The sequence below is a fragment of the Mizuhopecten yessoensis genome, unplaced genomic scaffold (genome assembly GCF_002113885.1).
Source record: "Mizuhopecten yessoensis strain PY_sf001 unplaced genomic scaffold, ASM211388v2 scaffold716313, whole genome shotgun sequence".
Lineage (NCBI taxonomy): Eukaryota > Metazoa > Mollusca > Bivalvia > Pectinida > Pectinidae > Mizuhopecten > Mizuhopecten yessoensis.
Genome location: NW_018480054.1, coordinates 735,888 through 748,602, shown reverse-complemented (window position 1 = coordinate 748,602; position 12,715 = coordinate 735,888). Strand labels below are relative to the sequence as shown.

Here is a 12,715-nt window from a genome sequence, read left to right as displayed (position 1 = left end):
GAAGGTGACCAAAAAGAGCCAATATACACGGCAGAAGAAATCACCATACATTCCCCAATGAATGATAAAAAGGAAATAGTCAGCTAGTTAATAAGTTTCCTCAACGAATACTAAGAGAGGGCGGGGCTGGGGGAATCAATCAGGCAATAGTCTTCTCCTAAAATCAAATGCAAAGAAGGAGTCAGCAAGTCGATAGTTTCTCATTTAAACCCTGTACTACAAGGGAAAGAATATCCTAGCAGTAGTTTCCTTCTAAAACAATACAAACGGGGAAAGATCAGTTACCCTATTTCTTCCGTGGGGAAAGAAGAAACTTTCTGGTGAAGAAAGAAATGACCACTTCACCGGTATGGAAATGTTCCCATAATCGATCCCGCTGTAGTAATGTTTATTTCATTAAAATATTTGTATTTTATACGAGAGTTTAGACACAGGTTACTGTGTGATAAAGTTTAAACATTACATAGTGATACTGTCGAACAACTTATTTGTGTAGTTTTGTTTTATATCTATGAACGACAAAAACGAATAATAAGTTATTGTGTTTGGATTAGAATAAATCGCCTTTAGAAACTTACAAAGCTGATATGGAAAGAAAGGGTTTGTGTTTTATAATTATTATACATGCTTATAAAACCGAACAATTCACCCAAATACAGTTAACCGATTGTTACAGTTTGTTTTAAAGTCCCATTAATCTTCTTACGGTATTACCCCTCGACCGGTTAATATTGATACAGGTATTTACACCCAATGAGGTCAATCGTTATTTTTGTATTAACTTATCTCGTGTAATAACTACAGTCACAATCTAATCAATATCTATATTACACTTTCGTTTTCATAATTATGTCATTTACTTACATATGCATCCATATTTATATTTAGAAAAAATGCCCACAGATTATGAATTAAAATTTTATCATTTTGTCTGATGGCTACGGTTCCGATTAAGATAAATGAGTCATGCGATTAAACAGACGAACCAAGTATTTTGTTATAAACAAATAACAGCAAGACGCGATTAAAGCGAATATTTTCATTACTGTTAAAAGTAAATGGAACCGATCATGAAGAGAATCAAATTATCACGGAAATTCCCGAATGGTTTCCGACCTGACGGTACATGTAACCATAGAAATCACTACATTGTTGCCGCAAAAAATTCTGATCTTCAATTTGGTAAAAATAAAAGTTGTTAAAATGTGTCATACACAGAAGGAAACCATTCAAAGAGATGGAATTCAATTTTCCCGTGAACATAAATATAACGATTGAAATATTTTTGACATCTATAAGTTTCAATTTTCCGTAAAATATGTCCAACCATTTATGACATGAGATTCGGGCTGGCTGGTATAATGAGGCTAGATACAAGACACAAGAGGGATTTTCATTTCATGTCGTGTGTTAACATTAACTACATTACATGTCCTGTGTTAACATTAACTACATTACATGTCCTGTGTTAACATTAACTACATTACATGTCCTGTGTTAACATTAACTACATTACATGTACTGTGTTAACATTAACTACATTTCATGTCCTGTGTTAACATTAACTACATTTCATGTCGTGTGTTAACATACCGACCCACTCCAAACAATAGTGTTCAGACTAACGAGAGTTAATACACACAAACCAGTGTCCATACCGACCCATTCCAAACAACAGTGTTCAGACTAACGAGTGTCAATACACACAAACCAAAGTGTTCAGACTAACGAGGGTTAATACACACAAATCAAAGTGTTCAGACTAACGAGTGTCAATACACACAAACCAAAGGGTCCAGACCCACCCCAAACAAACAATAGTGTTCAGACTAACGAGGGTTAATATACGCAACCCAAAGTCTCCATAACCGACCCCAAACAATAGTGTTCAGACAAACGAGTGTTAATACACACAAACCAAAGGGTCCAGACCGACCCCAAACAAACAATGGTGTTCAGACTAACGAGGGTTAATACACAGACGCCAAAGTGTCCAGACCGACCCCAAACAATAGTGTTCAGTCTAACGAGGGTTAATACACACAAACCAACGTATCAAGACCGACACCAAACATTAGTGGTCAGACTAACGGGGGTTAATACACACAAACCAAAGTGTCAAGACCGACCCCAAACATTAGTGGTCAGACTAACGAGGGTTAATACACACAAACCAAAGTGTCCAGACCGACAGACTGAATATATCATCAATTCACCAATAAATGTAGCCACTTTAGCTTTTTAAGTTGACATTTGTATTTTTATCTTCTTTTTTTTTTTTTTTTTATCATAGGCCATGAGGAAGTGCATGTCAGTAATGTTTTTTTTTAATTTATGCATTTACATCAATTAATAAATTAAGTTTAAAAAAATGTACGGTTGCCATGATTTTTAAGAAAATGTCAATATCCTCAACCGTTTTAGAAATTTACATTGTACATTAAGTTGTAAAAATCCCTTAACCCATTTTTGTACGGGTTATATGGATCTTATCAGTGAGCATGATCTCGACTTCTTAACGGTTGATATTTTTTCTCATGTTAAAATAACCACATATTCATCTTAAGCTCATGTCCTTGATTGATAGATATATTCTTGCTTTGACCGATATGAAACTGTGATACAGACAGTTAAATGTATGGGTTGTAGAATTCAATGTTTTGTTTATTATTAGAGTAAGTTCGACACGCCACACAATGTGGGTGGCCGGGTGGCGCAGTTGATAGCGCGCTCGCCTTCACCAAGACGGCCGGGGTTCGACTCCCCGATCAGAAGTATTGAATCACGTGACCGACCACATGGGTTTTCTCTAGGTGTTTTGTTTCATCCCACATAAATATTACCTGCTCTCTTCCACCTGGGCCAACAGGAGTGCTAAGACAAATTGTAAAATAAAAAAGGTTTGCATTTTATAAATAAGTATACATCACACATTATTTCAGTGTCATACCAGTCCCTATACAGGAGTCGCTCCGACACACGACTATCTATACAGGACATTCAATAAACGCGACTGATATCTTGAGTTGACTGTTTGTTGTTTAATGTGTTAAATACAATACAAATTACAAAAATAAACAAGAGCAAAAGTCTAATAACCATTGTACCCGTTACTTGTATAGAATGTTGTAAACACATAAGTCGTCTATTGAAACACCAGAGGATCTTTAATCCGCCCGACTGTAGGTTTCCGTACAGTAAATCCTCACCAGGTCGCGTGTATTAGGCCCACAGTGCACTATGGTTAGTGTTCAGAAGATCACATGCCCTATTTTCGTATTCTGACAAGGGAAATGAAGGCGGCCTTTGACGCGGTTATATGATACAGGGGAAGTGATATCCGGAACACACGTTGTTGTGTATGTCCAGACTTTCTGCGATGTAGGAAGAAAAAACAAACTCATTTCGTTTTCAGAAAAACATCAAAATGACGACGATTTCGAAATTCGGACGGACATTGCTGGTCGTTCTATTTTTACTCTGTGATTTTATTTCCGGTCAAAGCTTTCCGAGCGGTTGTGCATACAGCAGCACCACAGGAATTCCAGGAATATTCACGTGCGACTTTACGACCGTGACGCTTCCTCTAACATTTAACACCTTCAGTTCCCCTTATCCCCAGCGTCTCGTTATCAACAACGTCGACGGACAACTTCCGGCCAGCTCGCCATCTGCGTCGTTTTCCGGTTTCAGTAGTATGTCCACTGCCAACTTGGACACCAATTTTCCCGCCAGTTTAGAGATCAAATGCGTTTCTAACGGGAACCTGTTGCTGTTTGCCGGGACTTTCTCGGGGCTGAGCTACATGCAGGAACTAAAGATAACAAACTGTATCTTGTCTGGTGGACTTCCAAATAACGTCTTCTCCGACTTCGGCGATCTGGATTCTCTAATAATTGACGGCGGTTCAATTAACGGTCTTAATGCCGACAGTCTTTCCGGATTAAACATCACTAAACTGTCGATCCCTAACGCCCTGGGCATGTTCGCTATGATGAACCTTGCCTTGAACACCAATACATTCCCCAGCGGCTTCTTCTACCCTCTGAGCAAGGTGAAGGCCATCATTCTGGACAACCTCTCCACGTCATCGGCCATGTCCCTGCCCACCGATACCTTCACACAGAACACGAATGTGGAGACTTTGTCTCTGTCACACAGCAGTCTAACTAGCCTCGAGAACAACGTGCTGTCCAGTTTGGGGGCCCTGAACTACCTCAACCTGACAGGGGTCAAGTGGGCGTGTACCTGTGACTCCCTCTGGATCCTCAGCACCATCAGCACGGAGAGCATCAACGCCATTGGAGGCCCTGTGTGTGACACACCATCAGACTATCAGGGTAGGTACACCTAGCCCCTGGGACGGGAATGGGACGGTAGAGGGTAGGGAGCGTGAGGGAATTAACACCATCAGATAATGACGGTATGAAAATCTAGCCCGTTTGACGGGGAAGAGAGGTAGTAGAGGAAATCATCGTGTGTGATCCCCAGTCATCATACTGGAAAGCCTGTAGGACGTGAAACAGTGATGATAGAGGGAGTGAATTGCTCTACATGTAAATAGATGTGATACCGTCAGACTGTCAGGGTAGGTATTACACCACGTGTGGGACGGGAAATAGGAAGCATGGTGTGTGTGACCCAGCCAAACTATCAGTCATAGATATCGTCCAGGAATCAGGGTTATTGATTGACAACAGATTGTTACAGCACCTTATCACAGGGATGAGGAGGGTGCCGGGGACAAGAGCGGATAACGGCGGATTTAATGTTTCGTAACACTATTCAGCGATCTTATAACACATATAAATCAAAAGAATCAGAGCTACTCGATTTCAGATTGTTTATTTATTTATTGTTATTTATCCATTTATCTATAAATTATGTATATTTCAGACAAAAGAGCGACCACCTATTACTACAACATGTGTCCGCAGGATGACGCCTGCCGGGGAACCCCAGGTATGGTAGACACAGTCTATATTAATCACACACCTTCCTCCTGTAAAACACAAACTAAAGTTTCAGTCATCGAGTTGTCTCCCTCACATACTAATTTTATTCGTGGAGTTATCTCCCTTACTATCACTTAATAACAATCAACATTCAAACGTAGGGAAGACACAGGCTATCTTGTAAGCACAAGAAAGGTAAATACGACGGCAATACCGGGATTCGAACCCGGGTCCCTCTAAACTCTAGACGGACACTTTAACGAATTGAGTTATGATGTACCTGGTCGCCGGCGATCGACCCAGTCCAGTTGCGTTACATTCCTTAACCTCCCTGAAGTCGGGATTCGAACCCCGGATCTCCAAACTCAAGACTGATTAAACACGACTAACAATGCTACGTGATGTAAGGATCTGTCACGTGGTGAAGTTTCTTGCCGCTATTCTGATTTTCACCAACCAAGTATTGACCTCTAACCTCTGGTTCTTACTGGAATAAGCAGTCCCGGAGTTGACCTCGAATGACCTTCCTGCCACTCGCAAAATTAAAACCAATGGACAACTGCAAATGTTCGGTTCTGGACACAAAAAAACGAGTTCGGCGGGTGATTTAAAGCTACAAGACTGTATCTATCACAATATTCACCAGTACAATTAGTCCTCTTGTTTATGTTGGGATGGTTTAAAGGTCATTTTGAAGTTGAGAAAGTATAAAAGCCATGTTAGATCATTGATACAGAATCTTCAAGAAAAACATTCGGTTGAGATAGTCTTATGATACCCTTTTTTGGAGAAAACGTTTCGGCTGAAAAAAACCCATTTACATGACAACGTCTAAAATTGAAAAAACGAGCACAACCCTCAAACCCCTTTGTGTAATAAATAACTTTTTACCGAATGACACCTGTCTTTCCATGTAAAACGTGTAATATGTGACCTTTGACCCAAATGCTATTTGTTGACCTTTTTAAGAATATAGATTTAAGTGTTGGTACCAAAACATCTATTGAATCCTCTAAGAATGCCATATAACACCGCTGACCTCGAAGCACCAATTGAACATTCTCAGAATGCAATATAACACCGTTGACCTCGAAGCACCAATTGAACATTCTAAGAATGCAATACAACACCGTTGACCTCGAAGCACCAATTGAACACTCTAAGAATGCAATACAACACCGTTGACCTCGAAGCACCAATTGAGACCTCTAAGAATGCAAGATAATCGTTGACCTCGAGGCACCAATTGAAACCTCTAAGAATGCAAGATCTAACCGTTGACCTCGAAGCAGCAATTGAACCCTCTAAAAATGCAANCCCCTCCATAACCTCGTACCCCAATTTACTGTGCTGTAAGGATGTAATGCATTCCCCGTCTGTTTCCAGGTGTGGTTCTCGGCGGGGAATGCATAACATACGCCATGTTATTCGGAGATGGGGGCGCAAACGTGGCCATTCTGATTATATCGTGCGCCATTCTTATCAGCGTCTTGAAGACGAGACGGGCAGTGAAAGAGCACCCCAGAGAAGTGACGTCGATCAACATTTCTACACGGGGCTACAGATACAGCAGAGACAAGAAAGAGGCTGAGGCTAAGAGTACGGAAGAGCCTAGCGGTCTTCGCTGGGTCTAACTTATCATTACACTGTGTCTCAATGAACCAAAGTCTACGAAAAGTCTAAAACATCATTGACATATTATCTGAAGTTTGGGTTAAGGCGAGCTCTGGAATACCCGTTGAATCTAACAAAGACGAGTCAGAGAGTTCCTGTGTGGTCTCCAGCGTTACCGACAGTATCTAGTGTCTGGACCTCAATGTAGACATGGAGTCATCGCTTGGTCTGACACGTCAAGTAATACATAATGTCCAAGCATTAGCCCAAAAAAGTCCTTTACTGACACGTCTACCATTACGCGTTGACATTTACTCACGTGTGCCAAACTGTTTGACCGAAGTGTGTCTTGTCCGTTGACTTCAGTGTGTGCCTTGTGCTATTCTGATGTGTCATTTCCTCTGAAGATTGTTATTACATTCAGAAGAGTTTCTCTAACGTTTGTTTTGTTATCTGTCATTCAACACAATAAAATAGTCTGAGAACTGTGTTATTTTGGTGTGACTTTGACCTTTTACTTTGTTGGTGCTTACCTTTTAGAGACAAAGCATTTACAACGAACCCTTGGTTTCACTGTTGAAGTGTCGCGCATGAACAATATCATACTGAGTTAATCAAACGTCTATTTGATCAGATCAAATGATTTAGTTATAAATACAATGTGGAATTGCCATATTTAAAACCATTTTAAACTTTTAGGTTTCTCTCTCGATATAAATATCTTCAAGATATGTGGTACAGCCTCGGGACGTTCCAATGTCAATATGTACCTTTAGAAAGGAACCATATTTAGGATATTTGAAGGTTCTATGGAGTGAAACGAGTGTATTTGTAACGTTATGTAATCGATGCCACTTTATTTACAGGTATTGTGGCCTATAGCACGTGTATCACCGCCTGGCAGCTAGCCAACTACGCCCTTCTGATCCTCGTTCTCATCCTGTCTGCCTTGGGGCTTGGGCTTATTATCGGCACGCGCACAAGCCTGCACAGTGCACGTGTGAAGCTCGAGATGAAGAAGAAAAGTTCATGGCAGAAGGTGCAAGAAGCCATGAGAAGAGGAGGCGGCGGCCAGAAACCACCCGCCTCCACCGGTCCACCCAAAAACGCTGGCTGGATCTAATGTCTTGACGTTTCTTGTTTTAGGAATATTTTTTTGAGAGCATAAAAAAACAAGTGGCTTTATTTTAAATTCTTAGTCATGTGAAGACTTTAATGGACAATACCGTTAAACATGAGTACTTTTCCCTTCATACAATAACGTGCTTCGTCTACAAACCACAATTTTATATTTTCGATACTTCTTCACATGGGATTCGGAGAGGTATGAAATGTATTTTGTGTCATTCGTTAAACTAATCTTTATATTTAACAAAAAAAGTATCCAAATGTTTTTATAAAGACTATATGACTATATAGATTTAATAAGTATTGAACACCATTTCCATGGTGTATTACTGTATGTACAATTACAATGTTATATGTATTGGATTTCTGTTACTTGTATTTATGTAAAGTTTAAATGTTTCATAAAATGTTATTACAGTTAGCTAAAAGCTTGAATTGTTAGATATGTTTAAACGAACAAAAATTAATGACACCTATTAAAGAAAAAGTTTTAATTTATAGTGGGTTTTTTTCCTTTAATTTTTAATTTCCTTGAAGCCTGTTTTGAGTTTTTAAGGCGAAGTTGGCATACTACTTTCGAAACCTCAAAACATTTAACAAAATTGCATTTAAAAGCAATATTTCAAGATACGATTTCATTCCTATAAAACTACCCCTCAAAAATAAATTTGTTGTTAGCTCATCTGGAACAAATGTCTATGAGCTTAGGTGTCGTCCGTCAACATTTTTTTTATTGTGAACCTCTTTTGAATTAACGAAGAGCCTTATGCAAGATCTTTGGCCTGTAGCATGTTGAAATAAAGGACCATCAAGTTTGTTTGAATAAAAAACCTTGACATCCTTCGAAGATTATTGGGTCCGATTGTGTTGACATACTTTAACGCCTTCCTTTGAATACAAAAGAGAGTTTTGGTGATAAATGCAATACATTTTGTTCTAATGGATGACCTTTGAAGGTCGCATGGGTTTAATGTGTTGAAATCATTAAATGACTTTATAAATGCTATTATTATTTTGAACATACACAGGAATTAACCCCTTTTTGCGAGCTTTCGAAAAGCAAGGAGTATAAATGACCGGTATCTCGACTTTAAACCGCTGAAAACAAGTGATTAAACTACAGTTTGCCGAATTTGTAAAGTCAACTGTGAGAAAACATTGGAACATTTCGCCAAATGGCAGTCCAATCCTGCAGGCAGTCAGGGTGAAAGTAACGTGTTTTCCCATTCCACTCCTTGTTGGATGTTAAAAAAGGGTCATAAAGATGACTCAATTGGTGGCCCCCTTCGTCGCTTCGCGTCGATCTTTCGACCTGTTTCTGTCTATGATGTGGTTGTGTGTGTTAGCATGGTGAGGTTGCAGCTGTTACACTAAATGTGGTAAACCAAATTTGTTTTTGTGTTCAAAACAAACTTAACATCTATTATTCATACCAAGCTGATGAATCTTATTCCGAGTATTAGATTGAGATATTGACAGTCTTTAGTCCATACTTTAAGACAGGAGTCAACAAGAAATTCGCTCGTCAGGAGAATTAGTGATGTTTAAGATGCAGTTTCACTGCAACTGCAGTGCCCTGTCAACACAATTAGGGCGCGTAGCTCCATAGACAGAGCTAAAAACAGTTACTAAGACTAAGAGAAAGAACCAACATCATGGATTGTTTAAAACCAAACGTAACAGCAATAACAACAAATTATCGACCATTTCTGACAAAGACACAGCCAACCAGCCCATGGTCTATTGTACATTTGCATACATTACCGAATACACGAAATATAAAGAATGACAACGGGAAAAATTGATAACGTATTGAGGAAAGAAAATATTCAGTTCAAAACAAACTTTACATCTATTGTTCCACATAACTGATGAATCTTATTCCTAAAATGTAATGACGTTGATAAAATAAATGCTTGGATAAAGAGCTTTCAAGTAAGTTCAATTGAATGACCATGTTTACGATGTCACGTTAGGCAAATGTATTGAAAATTCCTATAATTTTACGCAACTCACCTTCTGTTTCAACAGCAGATTTGACAAATTTGGATTTCTAACTTTTTGGCCCCTAGCACAATCGATGAGTCCCAGAGGGATGAACAGCTGTGTGATGTAATGAGTACCAGAGGGATGAACAGCTGTATGATGTAATGAGTCCCAGAAGGATGAACAGCTGTATGATGCAGTGAGTCCCAGAGGGATGAACAGCTGTGTGATGTAATGAGTCCCAGAGGGATGAACAGCTGTATGATGTAATGAGTCCCAGAGGGATGAACAGCTGTATGATGTAATGAGTCCCAGAGGGATGAACAGCTGTATGATGTAATGAGTCCCAGAGGGATGAACAGCTGTATGATGTAATGAGTCCCAGAGGGATGAACAGCTGTATGATGTAATGAGTCCCAGAGGGATGAACAGCTGTATGATGTAATGAGTCCCAGAGGGATGAACAGCTGTATGATGTAATGAGTCCCAGAGGGATGAACAGCTGTATGATGTAATGAGTCCCAGAGGGATGAACAGCTGTATGATGTAATGAGTCCCAGAGGGATGAACAGCTGTATGATGTAATGAGTCCCAGAGGGATGAACAGCTGTATGATGTAATGAGTCCCAGAGGGATGAACAGCTGTATGATGTAATGAGTCCCAGAGGGATGAACAGCTGTATGATGTAATGAGTCCCAGAGGGATGAACAGCTGTATGATGTAATGAGTCCCAGAGGGATGAACAGCTGTATGATGTAATGAGTCCCAGAGGGATGAACAGCTGTATGATGTAATGAGTCCCAGAGGGATGAACAGCTGTATGATGTAATGAGTCCCAGAGGGATGAACAGCTGTATGATGTAATGAGTCCCAGAGGGATGAACAGCTGTATGATGTAATGAGTCCCAGAGGGATGAACAGCTGTATGATGTAATGAGTCCCAGAGGGATGAACAGCTGTATGATGTAATGAGTCCCAGAGGGATGAACAGCTGTATGATGTAATGAGTCCCAGAGGGATGAACAGCTGTATGATGTAATGAGTCCCAGAGGGATGAACAGCTGTATGATGTAATGAGTCCCAGAGGGATGAACAGCTGTATGATGTAATGAGTCCCAGAGGGATGAACAGCTGTATGATGTAATGAGTCCCAGAGGGATGAACAGCTGTATGATGTAATGAGTCCCAGAGGGATGAACAGCTGTATGATGTAATGAGTCCCAGAGGGATGAACAGCTGTATGATGTAATGAGTCCCAGAGGGATGAACAGCTGTATGATGTAATGAGTCCCAGAGGGATGAACAGCTGTATGATGTAATGAGTCCCAGAGGGATGAACAGCTGTATGATGTAATGAGTCCCAGAGGGATGAACAGCTGTATGATGTAATGAGTCCCAGAGGGATGAACAGCTGTATGATGTAATGAGTCCCAGAGGGATGAACAGCTGTATGATGTAATGAGTCCCAGAGGGATGAACAGCTGTATGATGTAATGAGTCCCAGAGGGATGAACAGCTGTATGATGTAATGAGTCCCAGAGGGATGAACAGCTGTATGATGTAATGAGTCCCAGAGGGATGAACAGCTGTATGATGTAATGAGTCCCAGAGGGATGAACAGCTGTATGATGTAATGAGTCCCAGAGGGATGAACAGCTGTATGATGTAATGAGTCCCAGAGGGATGAACAGCTGTATGATGTAATGAGTCCCAGAGGGATGAACAGCTGTATGATGTAATGAGTCCCAGAGGGATGAACAGCTGTATGATGTAATGAGTCCCAGAGGGATGAACAGCTGTATGATGTAATGAGTCCCAGAGGGATGAACAGCTGTATGATGTAATGAGTCCCAGAGGGATGAACAGCTGTATGATGTAATGAGTCCCAGAGGGATGAACAGCTGTATGATGTAATGAGTCCCAGAGGGATGAACAGCTGTATGATGTAATGAGTCCCAGAGGGATGAACAGCTGTATGATGTAATGAGTCCCAGAGGGATGAACAGCTGTATGATGTAATGAGTCCCAGAGGGATGAACAGCTGTATGATGTAATGAGTCCCAGAGGGATGAACAGCTGTATGATGTAATGAGTCCCAGAGGGATGAACAGCTGTATGATGTAATGAGTCCCAGAGGGATGAACAGCTGTGTGATGTAATGAGTCCCAGAGGGATGAACAGCTGTATGATGTAATGAGTCCCAGAGGGATGAACAGCTGTATGATGTAATGAGTCCCAGAGGGATGAACAGCTGTATGATGTAATGAGTCCCAGAGGGATGAACAGCTGTATGATGTAATGAGTCCCAGAGGGATGAACAGCTGTATGATGTAATGAGTCCCAGAGGGATGAACAGCTGTATGATGTAATGAGTCCCAGAGGGATGAACAGCTGTATGATGTAATGAGTCCCAGAGGGATGAACAGCTGTATGATGTAATGAGTCCCAGAGGGATGAACAGCTGTATGATGTAATGAGTCCCAGAGGGATGAACAGCTGTATGATGTAATGAGTCCCAGAGGGATGAACAGCTGTATGATGTAATGAGTCCCAGAGGGATGAACAGCTGTATGATGTAATGAGTCCCAGAGGGATGAACAGCTGTATGATGTAATGAGTCCCAGAGGGATGAACAGCTGTATGATGTAATGAGTCCCAGAGGGATGAACAGCTGTATGATGTAATGAGTCCCAGAGGGATGAACAGCTGTATGATGTAATGAGTCCCAGAGGGATGAACAGCTGTATGATGTAATGAGTCCCAGAGGGATGAACAGCTGTATGATGTAATGAGTCCCAGAGGGATGAACAGCTGTATGATGTAATGAGTCCCAGAGGGATGAACAGCTGTATGATGTAATGAGTCCCAGAGGGATGAACATCTGTATGATGCAATGAGTCCCAGAGGGATGAACAGCTGTATGATGTAATGAGTCCTAGAGGGATGAACAGCTGTGTGAGGCAGTGAGTTCCAGAGGGATGAACAGCTGTGTGATGCAGTGAGTCCCAGAGGGATGAACAGCTGTGTGATG

The 12,715-nt window shown here is 40.8% G+C and overlaps 1 protein-coding gene across 2 annotated transcripts; it reads left to right on the top strand.

Moving 5' to 3' along the window:
• The first annotated feature begins 3,273 nt into the window (after positions 1-3,273).
• LOC110442948 (leucine-rich repeat and immunoglobulin-like domain-containing nogo receptor-interacting protein 2) lies at positions 3,274-8,598 on the top strand. Of its 2 annotated transcripts, none has more exons than XM_021486840.1 (3): positions 3,274-4,340; positions 4,897-4,962; positions 7,436-8,598. In XM_021486840.1, the coding sequence occupies exons 1-3, from the start codon at positions 3,428-3,430 to the stop codon at positions 7,690-7,692; spliced, it is 1,236 nt and encodes a 411-aa protein (XP_021342515.1). In that variant the 5' UTR covers positions 3,274-3,427; the 3' UTR covers positions 7,693-8,598. The 2 variants fall into 2 exon arrangements, with proteins under 2 accessions (XP_021342515.1, XP_021342516.1); XM_021486841.1 differs by lacking the exon at positions 7,436-8,598 and adding an exon at positions 6,342-7,053.
• The last annotated feature ends 4,117 nt before the right edge of the window (positions 8,599-12,715 follow it).